General features: G+C 47.6%; 1 protein-coding gene across 8 annotated transcripts in view; it reads left to right on the top strand.

Annotated features, from left to right (window-relative positions):
• Nucleotides 1-24,078, top strand: part of RASAL2 (RAS protein activator like 2) — a 129,708-nt gene that overhangs the window by 29,245 nt on the left and 76,385 nt on the right. For 7 of the 8 annotated variants that reach the window (XM_062582076.1, XM_062582074.1, XM_062582077.1 and 4 more), the window contains exons 2-3: nucleotides 8,968-9,095; nucleotides 16,793-16,919. In XM_062582076.1, the coding sequence (XP_062438060.1) occupies nucleotides 8,968-9,095; nucleotides 16,793-16,919 (255 nt within the window). Of the gene's footprint in view, nucleotides 1-8,967; nucleotides 9,096-16,792; nucleotides 16,920-22,710; nucleotides 22,731-24,078 lie in introns of those variants that run through there. The other variant, XM_062582079.1, reaches the window with a different exon arrangement.

Here is a 24,078-nt window from a genome sequence, read left to right as displayed (position 1 = left end):
CCAGTCCTGGACTGAGAGAGCAGTTTAGGGGCTGAGGTTGTTCAAAGTGGTGACAACGAATGTTTCAGTTTTCTTGAAGGAAAGCCCAAGATGAAAGCTTCTAGAAGACACAACCTGCACAGCGTAATTCAAATTCAAGAGAGTGCATGCATTTTCAATTTTTTTTCAACTTGTGGTTTCTGCATGGCTGTGGCTGGTTCTTGTCTTGACAGAAATGCTCTTCCAGTACCTCCTTCCCTGTACGTGGCAGAAGGGTCTCGCTCGGCGAGCGCTGAGAGATGAGCCTCAGGCTCCCAAGGGCAGTGTGACCTAAAGCGTTTACCCTGGGTAGAGCCAGTGCGCTGGTTCTCATCCTGAGATACTTGAGTTCAGTCTCTGGGAAGTGACGAAGAAAAGTGATTTCAGTCATTTTATACCAAAGTCTAGCAAGCGTGGAACTCGTTTGCTAGAACATGGAACAGCTTGGGGAGAGCACAGCATAGATAGGTAGAGTAAGAGCAAACTCGTAAAACTGTGATAGTTTGTTTCTAGGACAGATTAAGAGGCTGCTGAATCTTTTCAGCCAAAGTCACATTACAAATTAAATTATTATTTTACTATGAAAATTCAAGACTAGGGTCTGTAGCTAAGTTGCAGGCAAAATGAAGGGGAGGAAATCTGTCGTATTAAACAAAATGGTTTTTATTTTCTGTGCAAAAGAGGTTTGTAACTGGACAAACCAAAAGTTCCCAAACTGATGGCTCGAATGAGTTGTGTGTCAAGCTGGTTGAAGCTTTTTTGGCAGGAGTGGGGACTAAAGCCATTTCTGGGGTGCAGGCTGTTTGCTAATAGCTTTTTGCCAAACTGCACGCACGGGCTGCGGGACATGTATGGTGTTTGACCACAAGAACACTAGTATCTTGTGTCCCCAAAAAACGTGCAGGAACTGAGCAGAGTTTCCTTTCAGATTGTTTTTTCACGGCTGCCTTGGGCCAAAGTACATTTTAAGTTCAGGATGCTTTTCCTCTAGTCGTCTTCCTGCGCTGCTGCTGGCCGCCTGGCTGCAAAGATTAAAGAACGAAGAGGGAAGGGACTGGTCGGGAGCCTTGCTGCTGGTGAGGTTGAGATGGAGATGGGGGGGGTAAGAGTAAGCATTGTAGAGAAAACAGGGAGAAGGGAAGGGTCTAGAGCTGGGCAAGAAAAGGGTTGTGCATAAATTAAAATAAATAAATAAATAAAACCAACAGGGAATAATTAACGTTTCACCTATTCTCTGTTTTCCACTTGCTAAGCCTCTAACGAAAGCCTTCACTTGCTTTGGGGAGAAGTGTCGCTTGAGACTCTTCTCAGAAGCTGGCAGCTATGTAGTAAGGGCATGTAATCTTTTATAATCCTTTCTACAGGTTTATAATATCAATTTCTGTTTTGAGATTCCAAAGTATGTTGTAGACCAAATGGGAATTTAACTGCAAGAGAAAAACGTAGTTAATGTTCAGGAGCAAAGATGAGTGGCCTGGGGCAGAGAAGGACAACGGGGTAAGCGGAAGGGAAGCCTGCGTAGTGTTGCAGGGAGGGTCCAGGGCTGGCTTTGAGTGACTAATTTCAGACTGCTGTTTGAAATCCTGGGTATCCAGGGAAACAAGTTGGTTTTTGCGCAGATCGGAGCTCCTCTTCTGGTGATGTCGTGAGATTTGACAGGGCGTACGAGGAGCCGCCTGGTGCAGGCACGCGCGGGACGCTGGGCAGAACGCGAAGCGCGCCTGCGAGCTTTGTAAGGTCCCCGTCTTGACTGCGTTGTTTTTTCTGGTTCCACTTGCTGAGCTGTGAAGAGCGCGAAGATGATTGCGGGATCTGAGGTTTCAGGCACTGGCCCGTTCCAGAAGGTGCCGACTTCTCCTCCCGCTCGTGCTCGTGCATCCTTGACGCTCGTGCCGTCTCTCGCGGAGCGCGCGGGAGCGCAGAGGGGGCAGCCGAGGGAAGCAAGGATCCCTTACCCTTTGTAAGCGAAGCAATCGGCTGTGCAGCGGGTAAGAAGCTTACAGGAGCTCAGCAGTGTTCAAGCTAATTGGCAGCTTTAAACTGCTATTAAGAACTTCCACGCCTTTTGCTTGAAGAAGACGCGTGGTGAGCTGGTGGCTCTTCCTGCGTCCCAGCCCGAATCACCCTGTCTCAGGCTGCCGAGTTGTCTCGGACTGGTTTTAACTCAGTGCCTAATTTTGCTCTTGCTACCAGCTCCTTAGTGTTCATTTTTAAAACCGAAAAAGCTCCAACTGTTGGCACACTCAACATCTGCTAGCTAAACTACTCGTAAGGCTTGAAGTCTTGTGGTTTCTTTTGTTGGAACGACTCCACGGTTTTCCCTTTTGAGGAGAAAATCTCAGTGAAACCGCTCACACGAATACGTCATTGCGGCCCAGCTGAACTTGTGCTCTGGAGCTGCTGCTCCTAGCAAACGCTAAGGGCCGAGGGTGGAAAACGTGTTAGCGCAGATCTTGGGAAGGTTTGGTTTTAAGCTGCGTGTCTCGCAGTGGAACGAGAGCGGAGATCTTGGCTGTCGTCTAACGTGCCGTCAGCCGTGTTGTGAAAACTACCAAGCTTTCGATAGGCGAAGAGGTGACGTGGCGGGTACAGGGCAGATGTAGCGACTCGGGCCCGGGTTCAGCTGGCAGCGCCGTGGGGAGCTCGGCCGGCCAAGCGAGCCTGCTGCGTCTTGCTCGCCGCTGGCCGCCTCTCCTGGGCAAACAGGTTGTGTTTCTTCCAGGCGAGGAAGAAGAGGTGGGAGTAGAAACAGCGGCAGGGAGAGGCAGCAGGACCTCATCCTTTTGGGAGGTGCCAGGCTCGTTAAGAGGTAGCGTTCTGTATTTTGTCTCCCGCTGCTTGAAAAGGATAATGGAAAACCAGTTTTTGAGCTGTGTCTGGTCACTACGGCTCAATAAAGTAAAGTAAAAAGTTAATAGGTTAACACTGCAAGTCCAGCCACCACTAGAGAAATCAAAGAGCTTGTAAAGAACCGGTGTCACGGTGCCAGTGAGTTGGAATCTGAAAGTCATGCCGCTAGTCAGAGGTTCTGCTAGCTTCAAAATAGTATTTTAACCTATTTTAAACCTTTTATAGCTTTATTCTGTGCGGAATGGATTTTCCAGGTAGTGTTTTGGCTGTAAGCAGTTGGTGTGAAAGCTTTTGAGATCACTGAAATCTGAGGGTCTGACTAATCTTTCTTTACCTCCTGCCCTCGATATCGGGTTTCCGTAGGAGAACTCGATCATCGCTGCACGCAGCTGCTGGAGGAGAGCGCCTGGGTGCAGCAGAATGGAGGGCTAGTCGTTGCCTGTGCATTGAAGCTTGTTGAATGCAGGCATTAAATAAAACAGAAAGGCTTCACGCTGGATACCTCTGTAATAACATCCTACATAAACGGCATGCCTCTCATCCCAAAGGTCTCTTCGTGCTTTCTGCACTAAAAATAACACCTGCTTTACCAGGTTCTGGGCTCTTTCCTATACCACAAAAATGCGGTGCCATACCACACAGTGGTTTAGATTGAGAAGTGAGCAACGCTGTATCTCACAGGGACTCCAGGAAGCCTCCTAGATGACCTGTGGTCCTTGGATTTGAAATTGCTGAATTCTCCTTATCGATTATCTTGCAAGCCATGTAGCGCTGCAGGTTCAGTGTTGGGATGTTGTGGTTGCTAGCTGTGCAAACCCGAAAGATGCTTTCCCCCTCCGTCTCCCAAAGTGGATTTGTTCATCATCGAGGGTTTTCGTTGAGCGGTTGTTTCTGATAGCGCCTTTCTGCAGTCCTGCTTGGGCAGAAGAGCAGCCACAACCAGCTGCTTGTAGTTAGGAGCTGGAGTTTGAGCAATCAGAAATGTCAGCAGAAGCCACGGAGAGCAGCGGGCGAGGTGGCGGAGGTTTTCTTTGCTTTTCCTAGCAGCCCCTCCGCGAACTGCCGCTGCTGTCTGCTGCTCCGGGTGAACGTCGGGGGGTTGGCGTGTCCTCTCCGAGCTGAGCGGGGACTGTGCGGGTGCCCGTGGCCATGCTCCGGGCTCAGGCTCCTGCCTTCTCCGCACTTACCGCGTGTGCTGGTGCCCTGGGGATCATCTTCTGCATGTTGTGTAGCAGTCTGAAATAATTGCATTTATGCATAGCGGCATTTCTTACAACTGCGTTATGGCTGATTTCTTTTACAGAAATCTTGTGTTGTTAGAAAGGGTGGGTTTAAGGGAGCGAAGCGTGTTGAGACGCGGGGCGTTTCCCTTTCTGCCATCTTTCCCTTGAATCGTTACCCTCATCAGCTCCCAGAGCTGCTCGAAGTTCAGCGAAGGCTTTTGAAATTCCGCTCGTCTTGTGCGGCTTCCCGTCAGCAGCAAGGCTCGACGCTTCGGCTGCTGTTCGGAGGCTGCGTGAAGGCTCAGACTGACGTTTATTCAAAGCGAGCTGCGGGCTCGTGCGTGTTCGTGTGGGTTAGCGTGCTGACGAGCGCTCAGCCGACGGCGTTTACCCACGGCTCGGAGCCTTGTCACCAAGGCGTATCCGTAAACTAGCAGGAGAACGTGGACGCTGAGCAAGTAGATCTGCTGTCAGAAGGTGTTAGAGCTACTGCTGATTTTACTCTTTAGGACAAAAAATCCTTCCTGTGTGCAAACCTGTCCGTTAAGTGAGTTATGCTGCTTGGAAGCTCTTTATTAGAAATCCTAGGAACAGAATATTGACCCCAGTTAAGTTGATGAGAGTCACGGCAATGCCTTCAGTAAGCCCTTGGTTCCACCGCAGGAGGAGCGCAGTTCAAACGGGAGCTTTGACGCCTGCCAGAGTCGCTTTTGTCATCTCTGGGATGGAGGTTGGTTTTCATGTTTTTCTTGGTTGTAGGTGGAGAGTGGACTTTTTTGCAAAGAAATGCAAGGCACGAATTTACTTTTAAGGCAATTTTGTCGCCTGGTTTCTGCTAAATCTATACTGTCCACTGACTCTGAAGAGGAGGAAAGATGCCCTTTTTCTGTAAAAGAGCAGTTTGGGGCTAAAGATGCTGAAATGCTTGTCGTCTCTTGGAAATAATTGTCTGATTCTGTCTACAGTCTGCTTTTGAAAAATATTCTTGACTTCTGGATGCATTTGGATTTTTTTTAAAAAAAAATCATTGCATGCTTGCAAAGGAAGATTCAGAGATTTTCCCGTTTTGTATCACCAGTGCTATTCCCTAGACACTACTAACTGCCACAGGTTTCCACAAAGCATCTTATCCCTTTCCGAGGAGATCAGCTTGGCACCGGCTTCTTTTTTCCTTGTTTCTTCTCCCTATACCAGTCAACGCTTCTTTTATTATGCTGTTTTATTATTATAACCATTGTTGGTGCCTTTTTTTTTTTTCCTTTTTTTTAAATAAGCTCTCCGGTTAAAGAATAATAAGGTACAAGTTGTCATTTGGGTGAGAGAAAGGGAGCTTTGTGGATATTAATAATGTGCCTAATGGCGTTTCAGAGGCTCGAGGAGCAACAACGGCGTTTCAGATCTCCAGCTACGTCCGATGTGACAGGCGGCGGCGATGCTCTTCCCGGTTCAGCAGGGGAGGATGTTCAGAGAAGGGGATTTTTTTTTCCAAGCTGTTACTTAACTGATATTAGCATTTGAAGGCACGTAAGGCATGACCTCTAATCCTGCGCGTAGACTAACTGAGCCGCTTTCTCGAATGCCTCGTTGTAAGGGCGCAGAACGGAAAGGGCTGCGTCAGGCCGGGGAAGGAGACCGTCCGTCGGCGTTGCTCGCGGGTGCCCGCCTGCGCGAGCCCGCTCCACGGGTGACATCCGCACCCGCGGGTCTCTCGGGCGCACCTCCCTAATCTCTTCTCCCCCTCTGTCCAAAATGCAGAGTTTGTTTTCTTCAGCAAGTTACCTTCCCAAGCACAAGCTTTTGGTGCAGTCTTTCCCTAAAGTGTGAGTGGTCCTAGTCGCACGTGGACTTTTTGCTGTTGATCTCCACAGTGATTCAAACAGCAGTGATGAAATAGTTTTATGGGGTATTAATGACAGAATTCAGTGGGTTTTATTATGTTCACATAAATGCGTGGGGTCAAGGATGTAAAATGAAAGCTGAAGGGAAAGAGCACAGGAAAACAGAACAAGATTTGTTAAGCAGCTGAGAGCAGGCATGACCCTCGGTGAAGTCCCAAAGGTTTTGGGTCTTCTATCTAAACCAGCAAGTTCTTCAGAATAAGTTCTGAAGCTACAGCTGTTGCAAAAGGCTCTGAAGAAGTCAACTGCTTTGCAAGGCCACCTGGAGAATGACATAAAGAGGACAGAGAGGGTGCTAGGTACAGACACACCGATGCTACGCAAGGTAAAGAATTTTAAAGGGAAAATTTATGTTGTAATGTGGTTGTAGTTTGTATTCTGCTTCCATGTCGTTTGGGAGAAGGGCTTTCTGTCAACCCTGAGGAGAGGTCTGCGGTGCAGCATCTGATACCTTGCAGAACCAGCCCGCAACCACTCGCCGCTCTTCTTCCTTGCAGGCAGCCGGCGGCGGGGATGGGGCTGTGCCCCGATGCACGTTCCTAACTCACAGCGTGAATGCAAGGTGTTAACGCTGCAGCGTTCCCCCTTGTCATCGGCAGCTCCGGGCGTGGTGGCGGCGCGGTCCGTTGCCAGCTGGCTGTGGAAAGCTGCCATGGCGTAGCCCAGCCGCTTGGCAGCGCGGCCGTGGCTGGCCGGCGGCACCCCGTGGCTCGGTCGAGTCCCGAAGCTGTTGCTGCCGAGGAAGAAGTCGTTCCGTTCTCTAATCCCTTCGTGCAGCCCCGCGATCGATTGGGTGGTATACTGCCAAGGCCTGCAGCTAGCAGAAACTACGGTGAGAAGGTGGTCTGGGCTTGGGCGCATCGTGGCTCTGGAGCCTCCACTGAAGGTAATAGCTCAGAAGGAGTGGGTTTTTTTCGTAATAAAGACTGCTGCAGGTTCCTGAGCTTAGTTTGCTTGGTTATCACCCAGCACAGCAGCCGGAGGCACCGGCTCTCTGCTGGCCCACGCACGGGAGCAGGATGAGGCATGCCTTCCTCCTTTACCCCCTCGGTGGTTTATCGCAGGCTTTCGTACCCAGAAGACAAGGTCTCCAAAGTTCTGTTCCTCATGTTTCTATTATGCACGCAGCCTAAAAAGCCCCGTCTTCATCTTTCTCACTCGTCTTGCCTTCCATCCACCCATTGCTCGTGGCTCCATCCTGTTTAGGCACAAGTAGGGTGAGCGCGCTGCCGTTTGGGAAACTAGGGTCTGGGCGGAAGCGACGGTATTTCAGCTTTGCGGCTGTGTAGTGGTTTGGTGCAAGTACCTGGAGTGTTATGGAGTGTAAGGTGGCCCGGTAGGTGAGTAACTCAAAGCTGAGCAGCTCTTGTGCCCCGGGAGTTTGCACGAGTGCAAACTTTCAGCCCAGGGACTGGGGTCGTTTCCCTTAATCACGCGTCTTAAGCAGAGTTTTGGACGACTTTGAGAAATGCCGGCTCTGCTGTGCTTCAGCAGAGCCTGCCGCTGCGGGGACGCGCGCGCACTGGGAGCGGGGACGCAGAACCCGGGCTGCTCCTGAGTCTCGGCTTGCTTTCTGAACTATCCCCGCTGAGATCCGGGAGGCGAAGGTGCCCTGCGCTGTTACCCAGAGCCGGTGCGCTTTTTCTTTCCCCTGTTTAAAAGCATCAGGTTACATTATTTCGAATGTTTTTCTGAATAATCACAAAAACCCTTAACGCAACAGGAGGTTTTCAGGAGCTGCCGAAAACTGGTACCCAAGTTAATTCTCCAGGTTTAAAGGGTCCCGCTTTCCAAATTCCCGCGTGCGACCACGGCGGTGTGCGCGTAGGGAAGGAACGCGTCGCGACGCGTTCGGGAATTCGGGACGCTTGGGAACACGCCAGGTCTGCAGGCGCCACAGACCGCCGAAGGGGCTGGTTACTTTGTGTTTTCTTTTATACTCTTCTTCCTGAAAACTGGGTAGATGCTGCGTGTTTGAGGATTCGCTGGCCTCTAGTGGTGAAGCTGTGTAGTAGTTAAAATGGGCTGCTGTGCTGCGCTCTGTGCAAACACTGGTTTAGGTGGGGGTAGTAGAAGGAAGCTAAGATTAAAAAACACTTTGAGTAGCTTTTCAACACTCGTTTTGCCTTAGGGACCCTTAAAAGTTTAAGCCCCTGTTAATAGTTGTGCTTAGAAGTAGTTCAGAGGCTTTGGGAATATACTGAGAACAGACTGAAAACAACTGATTGAGATCAGCGCGAGAGAGGTTGTGCAAAGCTAGGGTGCAAGATAAAAACGAAACTAAAGGTTACAAAAGAAACCAGAACTTCAACCTGGAAATTTAGAAAGAGGCCCAAGGAGCCACGGAGGTCGGAATCCTTTTCCCATTTCTGTTGCTGTAAGCTCTTAGGGCTATAGCTAAATGAACATGCTGGAAGGCTCCGATCTGTCACAATTTGACCAAGCAGCTTCCCTACCAAAAAAAAAAAAAAAAAAAAAAAAAAGCTACTTAGCCATCGTCAATTAAATGTGCTTCCCTTTCAAACTTTCCCTCCCTCCTTCCAGCTTTCCTGCCTTCTCTCCCTGTGTCTCCCTGTGCAAATAATCCCGTTTCTTAGCCTTTCGGGTCCAGGCAGGGCCCTGCCTATTTAACCATGCTTTTGAGAAGGGAACTGAGGGAAGTCGGAGTTTGTCAAGCGCTAGAATATGATCAAAAGCGAGGAGTAAGAGCCCTCTCGCAAAGGCAGTTCCACTCACCCCAGGCATTGCCGTTTTTTAAAAGTTGTGCTCTAAGTAAATAAGGATGCAGAGTGTAACTAATGTGGCGTTCCACATGGGTGCCTCCCAGGATTAGCGGGCTGGGAGTTAGTATGCTGAACCAGGCACTATTTAAGTACCGGTTGCAGTTTTGCTTTGCATCTAGCCGCAGAGACACAAAAGCGAGGAGGGCGGTTAACGAAGCATTCGAATGATTCTGGGATGGTGCTCTCTGTTCGCAGACGTGAAGGGACCACCTACGCACCGCCTGTCCTGCGGCCAGTCGCCCTACGCCGAGACGACGACATGGGAGAGGAAATACTGCATCCTGACAGACAGCCAGCTGGTGCTGCTCAACAGGGAGAAAGAGGTGAGACAAACTCGCGTTGGCCGCCCAGGACTTGCCTTGGGCCTTTCTTTTCCCGGTAAAACGGGAAGGCAACTTCTTTTTTTTTTTCTTTTTTTTTTCCCCCTCTCCTTTTCTCATGAGTTTAATGAACTGCGTGGAAGGGAGCCAACCTATTCCGCCTCGGGATGGCAGGGCTCACGCTCGGTTTTAATGCAGCTAGCTCAGATGCCAGTTGCATAGGCAAGGTGAGGGCAAGCCCTGTGTAGCTAGGCTCCCCAGTGGGACTTCGTAGACTGCACTTAAGTCTGTGCCACTACGTCTTTCTATGCTGTTGCTGCTTTAATGTTGGTTAAAACCCCTACAGCTATGTAAACCTATGCTGCAGTCAAACCTCTTTGTGTCAGTGCAGCCATAGGCTTAGCAAACGTAGGGGAATAGGGTTTTGGTATGTCCGTACTGGAGTGCTGAGAAGAAGAGGTGTGTGAAACCTTTCATCCTTGCTGCAGTCCAAAGGTAAATTGTTTGAGACATGGGCTTGCCCTCTCTCTTGCTAAACGTAGCAAACAAAATCGGGTGCCCCTTGGCATGGAGGACTCGAAGCTGTTGCAACCTTCTTTGCTTTAACAATCAAATTACTGCATGTGTGATCTGTGTGTGTGTGTACATAGTACATAGTACTTGGCGATGCGCCTTGGTATGAACATGACGTTAACTTGATTACCGAATAGGCATGTTTCGGCTGACTGGAGCACTGGGAACAAACAAATGCAGATAAGTCCCTTCTCCTAGCCTACAAGGCGATGTAGTTTTTCTGGTGGTATTTGATGCCTACAGACTTGCACAAATACATGAGCTTTAAAAGCTGATAATGCTCCTGGGTTTGTTTGTTTAATTCTTCAGCTATAGATTTACACAGTTTAAATATTTTAGGAGGAGCCGTAAGATGGAAATGCTTTCAAACTACTGAAGTAGATTCTTCTATGAAGAATTTTCTATGTCCATGAATTTGAATCTAATACCATGGTTTCCTACATTTGGAGGTGAGCTGAAGTTTTTGCTTTTTTCTTAATTTTTTTGAAGCTTTTACATATGGCTGCGCACAGGCTGAAAATGAGCTGGCGTAGCACTAAATATTATCCTTATCTATCTTGAGCTATGGTCAGGTGTATTTACAGGAGCTGAAATATTTCCTTGCATAGGGAGGGGCAGGAAAAGGTCTGGAGAAGGATGTTACTTATTAGAAGGGAGCAACATAACATCAGTGCTCTGTTATTGCAACACTTAAAACATTGCTGGGCAGGAGAGATGATCAAATGAAGAATAAATGGAAGACCCATATCATAATGTTTGTTTACTGCTTAGTTGTTTTTTTATTCTTGCAGGAATGTCATGTAGGGAATTAAAGTATATCCTGGAGAAAATTAAGGACATGTGAGAATTATTTCTAAAACTGTACTTAGCCCAGCTGTGCTGGTGTAAAGGATGTATGTCATTAAAGAAATGTAATTGGAAAAAACACCGGCTCATATCACAAATAATTATCTGCAGGTGGTAACTGTGCACTAATGGATTGTTAATTGCACTCACCGCATACAGTTAGAACAGTAAGATGAGTCCCTTGTTTAGATGCTAAGGAATAAATGTGGGAAGATAGATGCATCACTGGTTTATTAAGTCTTTTTATGTGACATTTAAATACGCTCTGCTTTTTGCCTTCTTCTGTCAGAGGCTGGAGAAATTCAATACCAGGGCATACAGCATGTGGGGCGGGTAAGAAGAGCAGTTCCAAAAAAAATGTTGAGCAGAAGAGCAAATCTTTGCCCTGTGCACTCAACAGAGCCTGTCAGCACTGTATACAATGAGAAAATAACTTGTTCAGGAAAATGCTATATGCAAATGGGCCAAATGCTGCATACAAATTATGCAACTCCACACGCTGCTACCTGATTTGTTTCAGAAGCTGGTAGCTAGAGTCATATTTGCCATTCTGATTTTCAAGTAATTTGGAACTACTGTAAGTGGAAGGAAAAGGGGAGCTCCATCCTCATTAGTATCTTACAGCAAAATAAAAGCTTGTTTTAATCTACCTTCTGAGCCTGTAGGAATGGCAGTGTACAAGTCTTCCAAGTGTGATCCCTTGAAGAAGCACAGAACAGGTACACTGGTCAAACTGCTAGTTAGAGAGGCATAAAGCTGATAGGCTGGACTTGCAGCTCGAATGCTTCTGAAGTAGAAGTACTCCTGATAGGTTTTATGAGAAATGGAAGGGGAGGTGACTTGGGGAACTTTATTTGGCAGCTTACTCAGGAGTTGGAAGAGGCTCAGTGAAAGGTGGTCTAGAAGCAAGCTTGAGTAAAGGCCTAAGGCAGTGATGGGGAGACATGCTTGGAAGAGGAGGAGAAACAGAAGATGACTATGGGTGGGAGTAAAGGCACACCGAGCGAAGGAACAGCTAGAGTTAGTCGTGAGCAAAAGAGAGAGTGCTAAAAGAAGAAAGTAGGAAAGTGTAGAGGAGAATTATTGACAAGGTGATCCTGAGGTTGTTCTTTGTTAACCTGAAATATCACCGATGAGATAGGCACTGGGAAGCTGAGGAGTGAGAGACTCCAGTGTGCCGGTGGGAATTGCTCATACAGTGAGTGGGCTGGAATGTCTTTGGGACTGGTGGAGATGATCTTAGAAACATTATGAAGGATCAAATGATATACCTTAGCAAGGGCACGGATGTGAGGGAAAACGGAAGAGGTGTTGACAGGGGAGTGTCCTTTCTGCCAAAAAGGAGCGCTTGCATAATGTAAAGGTGGGTGTAATTGGAAAACTGCTAGTCTGAGGAGTCTCGTTTTATTTTTTATGCATCTACTTTGCTACTTCATGGAATAAAAATCCAAGAAGTTTAGCCTGTGTGAAGTTGAAAGGGAGCAGAAATGTTTGATGTTGTATAATGCTTATACAAAGTATTATAAAGTATGTATGCCAAAGCCAAAAAGCAGAAAAACATGTACAAAATGCAAACAGGTGATGAAAGATGTCTTCATTGTTTCAGCAGCAATACTAAGTTTGTTTTCTTTCAGTTAAAATACTGTGTTGTGGATTATATGGGTTTTTATTTTGAGATTGTCGGAGGGAATAGCACAGAAATAACAGAGTAGTAAGAAAACATTTTCTTATGCTATCCTACTAGTACAGATTTATTGAAAAGGTAGTTTGAGATGGATTTTGTGCAGTGAGACTCTGCGCTGTGAATCACAACAGTAGGTAGGAAATTGGAGGAATTTCAAGGAACAGCTCGATCCAAAAATATCTGTAATTACTTAAACAAAAATAGTATGACAGTATCACCTTGTGCAGGGTAGATTAATATTAATCACTTGACACCTTGTCAGCCTTGTAAAAGAAAAATGGGCGAGACTGGTGAACGAAGACTATTAACGAAGAGCAGAGATTGAGGCCCCGAACGCCGGTAGAACGAACCCCTGTAGGGAGTGGGAGACAACTAGGCAAATAAGGAGCCCTGAGTGACAGGAGATGTGCAATTACTAGGCGATATCCTGGGGTGGTGATATCTTGCAGCCTTTTCCGAGACAAGGAGAACAGGACTAGGCTGATTCACTTACAGAACAGCGTTTCTTCTCCAAGGAAGACGCGTTTCGTATCGGTTTTCCCACTGCTGGGAAGGTGCAGCGACTTTCGTGGTTTGCGCGAGCCGTTCCCTAGGCCGAAGGCTCCACGGACGCGTTCCGAGCGAGGGCGCGGTGAAGGGCGCCTGCAGCAGCGATGCCCTTTGAGCGGGGAAGCGGAACGGCTTCGCGCTTCTGAGGCGTGCTTTCGGAGAGAGGCTCCGCTGCGGAGCCTTTTCGGGAGCGATGTAGCAAAGGGCAGCATCTGTCGCTGGCCTGGGTTTCCGTGAGTCATCGTCACAACAGCAGGAAAACAGCCAAGTAATGGCTCTTCTCCTCTAGAATCTTCTTATTTTGGTTTTTTGGTTGGAAATAAGTTAAAGACGATGTTTCTAGTGTGTTAAGCTCCTTTTTCCTCCTTGCACCCAAAACCTCATCTTTCTTTTGGATTCAAGGAGACTTTTGCTCGAGGGTAAAAGAGTCGAGGTCCGCGTTCAGAGCGACAGGACCTACTGGTGCTGGGGACGGAGGCCAGCAGCAGGGCGTTTCTGGTGTATGTTCCTATGCTTTTCCGACTCCCGTGGCTGACGCAGGTAGCGTATCGGTAGCAGCGCTTCCCAGAGAAAACCGCAAGAGCAGACGCGGGTACGTGGGAGTGGGGAAGTGCTTCGGAGGTGCCACGTGCCGTTCTCGAAAGAGTCCTTCCACTGGCGTCTTCCAGCAAATAGGTGTTGCTAGAAAGTACCAATTTATCAAAGCTCAACCCAGTCATAAGAGAGCGTTTGCTTTAATTTCCAAATTAATTAATTTTTCAAAAATTCCACAGACGTGTTTGCCATCATTTTTTAAATGGATTTTTATGTCAAAATTTTAGCCAGCTTCTAGCCTCTTACAAGGCTCGTATAAGACGGTAAAAGTGAAAATATAAAGAGCTTTGCCCTTATTTGACTCTTTCACGTGATTCCAGGCTTTCTGATTATTCATTCACAAGAGATTGTAAGTTCTCAATTTTTTTGTCATTAATCAGTGCAAGAAGTTCCCAGGGGACGCGATGACAAAAGCATGTGGGAAAAAAATAGCCGAAAGCTGTCTTCGCAGCGCTCGGCGGTTCTCCTTCCCCCTTTGCTGAGGTGCTTGCTGGCAAGGTGGGGATTGAGAGGTGATGCCTGAGCTGGTGTCTGTGCTGGTCACGCTGTATTTTGGCTGCGCGCTTGTGCGTCCTTCGGTGCCATCCAGCCTTTGAATGCATTTGACCCACCGCAGAGCAGCTCGTATACGTGTTTAAAAACCACCCCGGTTTTTAAACGTCCGGCCCCGAGAGGTGCAGAGCTGCTGGCTGAGCTCGTTCAGCGTGTTTGCGACGGTGTGTTTTTAAGAACAGCCTAGTCTTACGCTAAGCAATGCAGGGCAGTCCTGCAATCTCAAAATTAGTTTTTATCTGTCGGTCTGGGCTGAAACTAAGGGTTTGGAGGAGTGTTATTTCCAATAACACCGCAGTGTTTCAAGTCAGGCTTTAGGGGGTTCTCTTTAGCTATCCCTGATACAGCGTAGGGAAATCCAGAGTCAAATAAAAAGTACCAGGAAAACCACAGTCTTCTCTCCAGCCCCTATAGACTTGCTAAGAAAAGCAGCCTTGGGGGCTGGCGTCGGCTGTGCAGGACGACTGTAGTTGCACCGCGCCTTTTCCAGGGCGCAGCCTGCCCGTGTGTTTCTGGGCTGGGGAGCTGCGCGGTGCCAAGGGCCGAGTGACTCGCAACTGGGACCCGGCTCGCCGTAAACGGCTCGGTTCCTCTTTGAAGATAAATCCTCCCTCTGGTATGCAGAAGCGGAGACCCGCTGTTGGCAGCGGCGCGGGCCGCTGCAGCCTGTTTGCTTTTCCCAGGGACGCGAAGGGGGTGCGCTGGATGTGGTGGGGCGCTAGCGCTTTTTCTTCAGTGCCATTAAAAAAAAAATCGTGTCGTAAATCCGGTGTTAGGGAGGCCTTAAAGATAGGCATGCCTTAAAGGAAAGGGGCTGTATTTGTTTCTCAGTTAAAGGTCTAATCGCGGAGGGGTCTTCCACCCCGTGCACTGTGTTGGTGCAGAACGAGCCTTTCGGTGTAGGTACAGGTTGGCTGAGGAAGGAGGATGAAATCTAATGCATGATCTTGACTGACTGAACGTAGCGTAAACAGAATTAGTCTCTGCTTAACGTCCTAATGAGCTCTCACGTGGAGATCATTCAGCAAAGGAGTTGATGTAAAAATCTACCAGCAAAGAAAGCAGCCTTAACAGGACAACCGCGGGGGATTTGGGAAACTTGTTGTAAAAAAACGAGCACTGTTTGAAGGAGACGGATAGACTAGCGCAGTAATAAATAGCATCAAAAATGACCTTAAGAGAACGATAAGTGCTCGAAAGTCAGGAAATGCCAGAACTAGTTTGTGAGAGCCATTGTAGCACAGGCTGCTTCTAAAATAGTACCGTATCTTCTGTGTTTTGTACAGCCTTCAGTACGAATGAATAATATCTTTTTTGCTTGCTATTAATACTGTGTTTTCAGAGCTGCTTGAAGGTACAAAAGGATAAGCAGCACAGGAGACGTGGCAGGAGCTTTCAGTCCCCTAGCTGCAAGCGGTTTCTTGTGTAGCTACCTGGAGAAAAAGAGAGGGTGGAAAAAAAAAGTGCAATTACACAAACTGTTGAAGGCAACGGCCTCGTTCAAACTGCGCCGAGATGCTGCCCGCCCCGAAGTACGATCCGCGTGCTTGGGGACGGCTGCGAAACGAAGACTCGCGCGCGTCGGCCGTGCAGGGGAGGTGCCCGGACCGCCTCTTCTGAGGGCTTCAGGCAGGGCTTCGTGTTTCCCCGGGTTTTGCAAGTTTGCCTCTTCCCGCTCGATTTTTATAGGGCTGCTTGGTGAGGAAAAACTGGAAAGATTATTGCTCAGCTGAATTTCAACTGTTGTTTTTTTTTCCCAAAAAAATTATTCATGGAAATTGGCCGAGATATTTATTATGGAAAGAAACCAGTCAGTTTTGTACCTTTTTTTTCCAGCTTCACTGATAGCTCGGATAACCTTTTTCCTCCCTCCCGAGCTGAGTGAGGCCTGAGAAATCCCTCGCTGGTGCGTGAAACGAGGAAAGGTAACTGGGGAAAGGCATCGGCCTCCGAAAGACGGGGTGCCGACAGTCTCGCCGCAGTACAGATTTTTTTTTGCGCGTGTGGTTGAAAGCTTACCGTGCTGCGGACCTCTTCGAGTCCCAGAGGGAACGTGTCGTGTCGACAGGATCTCGCTGCGCTCAGGGGCTTTCTGCAGCTTCCTTGCTCGGCCTCTGGGGCCGTTGTGGCTGGGCCCTAAACCACCCTTTTCGGAATGAGTTAATAGCTGCATCAGAGGATTAATAACAAGAGCGAAGAATTCGTCAAAGTGCGGTCGCAGAAGTCTCTCCCGAGTCGCACGCAGGCCTTGTTTAACCTGTTCCTGAAGATGTGGTTTTTTTCCCCGTAGCCTCTGTCTTCAGCTGCCTGTCTCTGATGCCTCTGCGCCTGCTGAACCTGTTCAAAACAACCCGTGCGTTTTTCCGAAGGGCAGAGCGCAGGGTGCCGTCCCGCTGCTGGTCTGAATCGCGTGGCTCTCCGGCACGCTAGTCTGCCCGCCTGTCCGCGTGCGGAGCGGCGGTTGCCGGACTCGGCCCGCGCTCAGGACCTCTGGAGAGAAGCGCTCGCTCACGGCGCTTCGGGGGCCGCTGCCGTGAGGACCCCAGGACCGCTCCCAGGTCCCGCTTTTAGGTCGAGTTTGAGCAGTCGCAGCGTGAATCCCCTTTCTGGACGTGACCCGTAGGAGCAGCTGAATATCCCTTTCTCTCTGGGACGTGCCGAGAACGGGGAGGCGGCGGTGCCGAAACGGGCTAAGCGCTCCTGTCCCCCCGGGTTTCGCGGGCAGCCGCCTGACGAGCATCCTGCTTCTCGGGGACGGCGTGGTGAGGCCGGGCGCGCCGGGCCAGGTCTCAAAGTTATTGCTGGATCGGTACAAACAAACCGAATTAAGCTCTTACCGAGGTGGCACGTTAGCAGGCCGGCCCGGCGGCGAGTGACACGTGTCGGCATGCTTTTTCCACAGGTGCCCGTGGAAGGGGTGCAGGAGGCGCCGGCGGAGGCGGCCAAGGGACGCTGCCTGCGCCGCACGGTGAGCGTGCCCTCCGAGGGCCAGTTCCCCGAGTACCCGCCGGAGGGGGCCGCCAAGCTGGGTAAGTGCAAACGTATCTGCGTGGATTTTCTTCTTTTTTTTTTTTTATTTGATGGTTCGGATTTACGGCCGCAGCGGCGCTTCCCGGCAGCGTCGTCTCTGCGAGCCAGCCCGCTGGCGTCGCGACCGCGCGGCGGCGGCGCGACCGTGGCTGCCTCGCGGCGCTGCTCGCAGCAGCCCGCCGGCGTTCGTCCGGATGTCCCGGAGGTTGCTGGAGCCGGTGGGCTGCCGCCGCGCGCGCGAAGGGCTGTAACTGCGTTCGTGGGCCATGGGATTTACGCTGAGAGCTGCTGAGCACTGCGCAGTAGTCGTGCATCCTCTGCGGCTGGGTGGGAGAGGTTCCTGCCGCTCATCAGCGCTGTTACGTGGCTGCGGTCTGCCTCAGTTTGAGCTTCTCTGGAAGCTCCTTTGCTTTGTATTTTGGTAACAAGTACCGAATAACAGCTTTTGGCTTTGTTTCCAGAAATTGCCTTATGCCTGTTTGGAGTGCAAATCCTAAAAGACCCAGCAAGGTACCTGCTGCTGTTGGTTGTAATTATAAATAGTAAAATGTAAGGAAAGCAAAAGGAAGGGCAGGCATTAAAAATGGCAGGCAGGGCTCTGTTGGGGTAGTTTACCAAGTCCAGGTTCGGCCGAGTTCCCCAGGATTTTTCTCCCGTCTTTGTTCCTCCGCACATGCAGCTGCACAAAGAGCTTCGCTCCAACTCTTCCCAGAAGCAAGGAAGAGAGAAGGGAGGCAAAATCCCATACAAGTAAATTCTTCTTTCTACCAGAAGCTACGCAATAAAATTTCCTTGGCATTGCTGGTAGGGTCCAGGAGCAATTCTTAAGTTAGCTGGAGAAAAGAAAACCCAGATAATCTTGGGAGGGAGCTCTATGGTAGAACAGCTTTGATAACATCATTACCAAGGGTGAATAGCAGGCAAGGTATTTTTCATTCCACAGGCTCAGATGTTTTTTTTTTTTTCTGCCAAATTTTTATTCTGTGAGTGAATTGTAAATAAGTCATTAAAAGATAAAGTACTGTGCAGCTGAACTTAGAAAATCCCACTCTTTTGAACAGTTATTTAACAGATTGCAACTGTAGTGCTTGTTCACTTGTGCTTGCCAGCGGTGCTACCTCACTCTTCCTTGGTTGGGGGAGGGAAGATAGTTTGGGGGGGGGTGTTTAGTTTTGGTATTTTTTGTCTCCTGGATTAGATGTCTGAAAAGAAAGAGGACAACTCTTGAGTTTTAGGAGGAAAAATGGCAGAATACATGGGGATGAATGGTGTAAACCTAACTCTATTGGGTTTGCTTGCCGCATTTCAAATGCAGCTCTAAATGATCCTCTTGATGTGCCACACGAACAAATACTCATTCTTGTTTGGAAATAAGCCCAATATTACGATCATGCTTTACGCTGTGTTACAGGTAAAGCACCTACTCCAGATGCATAGCTAGTGAGATGAAGGAGGAATCATGTTGCAGCCAGTCTGTGCTGGGCAGTAGATACTATTTGCAACTTTGCAAGCTAGAGAGAGCTTCAAAATCTTGGAGATTTAAGTGTCTTTTTCTGTCTTCTTTTTCTGTACCACATGCAAAAAATGTGTAGAAGGATTTATATGCTTCCCTGAGCATCTGAATAGCTGGAGATGCCAGTGCTAAGTTTGTAGATGTAACCTTGTAACCTCCTTCATTTTTCATGAATTGCAGTGCAGATGAGATGACTGTGCTATTTGGGTGTATGCATTGCTATGCATTCTGCAACAGTTTTAGATGCGTGTGGTATCTTGTAGCGTGCTGCTTGGTGTATGCCTGACAAGAGCCTATTAAAAGTACGTGAGAAACCCATAGCCACATGGTCTTCTCCATATGAGAGCTAACTATAGTGAATATAGATATCAACAAAGCCTGCAGCTGAAAGAAGTGGGCAAGCAGTGGGAGGGGAGGAAGAAAGGCATGAGATGGAGAAAAACTGAGCAACGCCCATACTGTGAGGAAGGATGAGAGCAAGTGGGAGGGAAGGTTTTTGTATAGTCTTTGATCACAACAGCTTAGGTAAGGTTCCCTTGTTTTCACGTCCTGATTAGAAACGTATTTCATCATGATTACGGAATTCCTGCTAACGGGAAAAGGTGGGATGATAAAGCAAATGGTGGGACTAACTTTGTGTCAAGATGTACAGCCAGAGGACAAGCCAGTGAAGGAAACCACTGAACATCTTTGTGAAGAGAAAGAAACAGATGGTGGCAGCCAGAACATATCACCAGCAGCACAGATAGCAGCTGGACGAAAATAGCTTTGGAATGGACACCAAAAGCTGAACAGCTCAGCAGAGGCAGATAAAATATCCAGTAGAGAAATTGCCCTGCCAAGCTGATAAGAGTATCTCGCTTGTCCTAGGGAAGCATGTGCATAACATGGCAACAGAAGGCATTGCATCTTATGATGATATCTGAAATTACTGCTTATAGATGAGCTTTCTAGAGCTGGCTCTAATACAAAGGTTAACACATACTGATGGCATGTGCTTTTTTTTCCCTCTGTGTAAGGTTGCCATACCTCCTCCTTTAAATTAAAAAGAGAAGTGGGAGAGGAGGGAATCAGATGACGGATTTTTTTTTTTTTTTTTTTTTGTCTGTAGGACTACAGTCATGCCTTAAAGGCAACACCAATACTGTATCGAGTCAACCTTTTTGTAAATAGGGCAGTATGTTAGAGTGCGTGTGCTTCTGCATGATCGGTGGCACCCATTCTGCTCGCCAAAGTTCGGCCTCGAGTCCGGGGTGCTTCACCCAAGGCGGTCGTGGTCGTTCTTGCCTTCTCTCTCGTTGCTGCCCTCGCTGCAGGGTTGGCTCAGCTGTTTGTGAGGCAGCAGCTGAACCACCGTGGTTTACAGTCCCATGGACTAAGATAGACACCAATTTCCACATACTTCAGTACCGTAAGCTGTAATTTGTGATGGTTCAGCAGCTGCTGGAGGAGCAGCTGAGCCATCCCTTTCATGCAGGCAGAAACCACTATAGTCCTCCCTGAATGAGAGCCTCGAGGGCAGACACAGAGATAAAACACAAGATAGAAAGTGACTTGTTCAAACAGTAAAAACTAATAGGACCATTTAAAAAGCATAACTCCAGAGGACATTCGCCATCCACCAGCTCAGGAGCTTGACCTCTGTTTGCAGGCAGTGGAGAGGTGGTTTCTAATGTTGATATTCCTGATTGCCACCCAGAAGGTACATTGTGCGCAGAGCTGTGTAACTAAGGTGCCTGGCTCCCTGTTAAATATATCCCATGAAATTTGCTTGGTACATAACCTGTATCATTTTAGTGCTACCTATCTGCAAGCAAATAGGCACACTCTGAATGTCTCATTTATTCGCTAGGGATTCGTCTTGGCAGCACTTCTTTTCAGAGGTGCTTCTATTCAAGGAAGCTAAAAACATAGCTGCAATTTTTCCCTAGGCCTGGCATTTTACCCTCTTCTTTGAAACACGACTTTCGGTGGGCTAATTCTCTTACGATGTGTGGTATGAGCTCTGAGGGCCAGCACCCAACTGGAATAGGAAAGGATAACATGAAGAAACTCAAGCGAGTCCCTGCCTTGTGCTTGCCTCTGTTTCAAATTCAGGTCTTGCTGTTCTCTAACAGGTGCATCATCTTCTTCTTCTTCTTTTTTTTTTTGTTTTTTTTTTTTTTTGTTTTTTTTTTGTTTGTTAGGGAGATTACATTCTTTATAAAGCACTATTACTTATTATAGCATATTAGAATTAACCAGTCGAACAGCAAAAGCCTGATTCAGACTTCAGCCATTCATACTATTTGACAAACTAATAACACAGTTATTGTTTCATTTCCCGAAATAATCCTGTTTTCTCGTACTCTGCTTCCTTCTCACCACCTGCTCATAATAAATGAGAGTTATTAAGGAAAATACATGCTAAAAGTTTTGATTCTGGCATCTGGGTGCATCTTTGTGGCATTAATAGGAGTTTTTTTGCCTACATGCATCAAAATATATAAGGAGGGATTGAAAGTGAGGGAATGCTTTTTTCCTTTAATTGGGATATCAATGATTAGGAAAGAATATCACCAAGGAGAGATTTCTGTACATTCTCTGATTCCCAGGAAGTTGAGTGTTGATGCAGATGGATTCTCTTCTTATATTTGCAGACAAAGTCAGTGGAAAAGAAAGTAAAGACTTTCACTTGTTGAAACAGCCCTGTTTTTTCTCTGTCTCTTTTCTGACTTTGAGTATGAAAGCTCTTGGGAAGACTGTAAGCACTAGCTAGAAGCAGATCAAGCATGAAGAAGCTCTGTGCAAGTTTTCATTTTGTCAGTTGCTAGCACTGAGAAATTTTGTTTTGTATCCAATTCACTGAGTCTAAATAATGGGGGAACATAATATGTACCCTCTGTTACACACTAGTGTGCAGGTTGTTGCCTTCACTGATTTAATTGTACTAAACAATATTACCATGGAAAGTTGATTAGGAGCTCTGGCAACGGGCTACAGTCTGGCTGGCACTTCTCTTGGCAGCAAAACTGGTTTAAGCACTTTCCATCTTCCGTCCACCACCCCAGTGAGTAAGTTTGTCTCCTTGCACTATGCATTCATTGATTTTTGCAGCTATTTTTTAATCCAGATCACTATACAGCCTCATGGACAGCCGTGCTGGTGCAACTAGGGTATGGTTTTGCAGTACAAGTGAGCAAAGGGGAGAGGAGAGGAGAGGAGAGGGGAGGAGGCAGGTACTCCTTAAACCAGTGTTGTTGCTGGCAAAAGTGTTTGGAACTGCAAAATTAAAGGTATTTTTACCTAATACGTACTCCAGTTTCTTGGCTGCAGATAAAATGACCATCAAGATTGAGGATGATCTGGGTCAGTAAGCTTTATGCCTCTCTTAGCAACTCCTGTATGGTCAGCTCTGCATATCAAGTGTCTGCTTGCAGCGCCTGCCTAGCTCCCTGGCTCATCTTCTAAGTTTTTTTGTGCTGGATTCATCTTTGCTTCATCAGAGGGCCAGCTGGCCGCTAGTGCCTTAGCTTTGTCTGAGGAGTATTACTGTAGCTGTCACTTAGCTGCTGACTGTCATCTCGTGTCCCCTTTTCCCATTCCTTCGATACAATTTCATCCATGTAACCCACTGTTAGCATCTGTTCTCCTTGGGGCAAATGTCCCCCTGCCCTAATATATTGCAGTTCTGTGCCTCTGTAAATGTTGCCGTTGCTGACCAGTAACATGGCAATGGAAGGGCCTTTACTAGCCACACCTGGCGTACTGGATCCAGCCCGGGTTCAGGGAGGTTGTTGAGAACCCAGAGATGGTCCAGCATAGGTCTGCCAAGGCAGTTTTGTCCAGGACCACCTGACTTATGAAAAGAGGCTGAGGGAGACAGCAAGTGAAACTTGGAGGATGGTGCAGCTCAGGATGAGGCTGCACAGCAGGACTGTGGAAATTTCATCCTTCCTGGCCTTCATGGCTCAGCTAGGCAAAGCCACAGCTGACCTGATCCAGTGTGGGCGAGGTTCTGCTCTAGGTGGGAAGCTGGACTCGATAACCTCCAGAGGTTCCTTCCGACCAGTGTTTCTGCGACTCCCTGCTGTACTTTCTATCCCATTTTGACTTTCTCCTTCTAACATATGTTTATTTGCCTGTTATCATCAAGCAACTACAATTTGTCTTGTGCAGAGACTCTTTTCCAATTGTTTTTAGTCTCTTTCTCCAATGAAGTAAAACTGATACCGTATCTGTCTGTCCCATCTCTTGCTCCAACTGTTTGGGTCTGCTGGATGACTAATCCTGAGTTTGAGAGAAGAATAAAGGCCCTGTAAGTACTAAACTCCTTAAACTTTCATAAAAAGAATGACCTAATTGTTACGTGGAAAAGAGACTAGACTGCTGTTGAAGAAGATGGTATTGCCGTGTGCGCTCCAGTTGGGAGACCAGCACCAAAACACAAATGGGTAGGAAACTAGGCACCCTTAAGTCCCTGATCACCTAGCCGTTGTACGTGTCGTGGGGAATTTCTTCTGGAATTCCAGCTGGGCACTAAGATCACCTGAGCTAAAATTTTTCAGCCCTGGATTTCCTGAAGTTAAGCAAGTTAACAAGAGGGCTGAATTTCCGAGGAACTGCCGCTATCGCGCTCTCTTGCACAAAGACTGAAACTGCTAAAAACCTGGCTGATTTTTAGATCGCTAAACAACTTCAGGAGTCTACCTCAGTGTTAAAAGTATTTGTCACAGCTCACTGCCATGCTGTGATACACTGCACGTACAATTATGGCATTTACTGAAATCGGAATTTTAAGCTTCACACATTACATTTAACTTCTCAGTCTGTTGGTTTGGTTGCGCAGATGAAAGAATTTCTCTTTAGTGATCACCCCCTTTGAACCTTTGCACTCACTCACTCAATCTTTTTTTTTTTTTTAAGTGAAAATTCCACAGAATTCAGAAAATTCTCCAATCCAGCAAAGAAGGGAAGAAGCGGTTTTTAAAAAAATAAGTAAGCCACCAGTCTGTTTTGGTGCCAGATCCCTCCTGCACTGCTTTCAGGTGACCAGTTAGTTGAACAGAAATCTTGCCTCGGTACTGTTTTAAAAGGTACTGTCCAGAGGCGTGGGAATGGAGTGAGCAGTAGAGGATTAACTAAATAGCAGCTAGTTTCACTGCTGCCTGGAACGTACCTTTTAGAACCATTTCTGCAAGCTCTGCTGAGTCTGTCTAGGTGGGGATGATTGCGCTAAGAAAATGCACAGTCCGTGCTCTTCCTTCAGGTGAAAACTTGGCGGGAGAGAATAGTCATGGACTGAAAAGACTTCTGGGGTTGTTTCAGTAGCTGTTTCTAAGCCGTGGTGGTGTTTGCCGCTAAAACAATCAAAGCTGAGGTTTGCTTTCTCTGTGCTCCAGTTGGAGTGAATATGTTGTGAAGAAGGAATAAATAGATTTACTGTGTGCACACTACAAAATCACAGTCCTTGGGCAGTTCGGTCTGGGAGGATTACCTGAAAAGGGATGTAATATTTTCAAGGGATGGGGTGGGGGGGGATGTGGCAGGCAGTGTGTTTTGGAAGAAGATACGTTGTTTGTGACCTGGTCAATGAAAGAACCTGCAATGCACCAGTCTCTAAATATTCAGCAAAGGTATGCTTAAGAAATAGGAAAGCTTTTGAA

The sequence above is a fragment of the Rhea pennata genome, chromosome 8 (assembly GCF_028389875.1).
Source record: "Rhea pennata isolate bPtePen1 chromosome 8, bPtePen1.pri, whole genome shotgun sequence".
In the NCBI taxonomy this organism is placed as follows: Eukaryota; Metazoa; Chordata; class Aves; order Rheiformes; family Rheidae; genus Rhea; species Rhea pennata.
The sequence above is the reverse complement of the archived record's forward strand: the minus strand, read 5'-3'. Positions and strand labels throughout refer to the sequence as shown.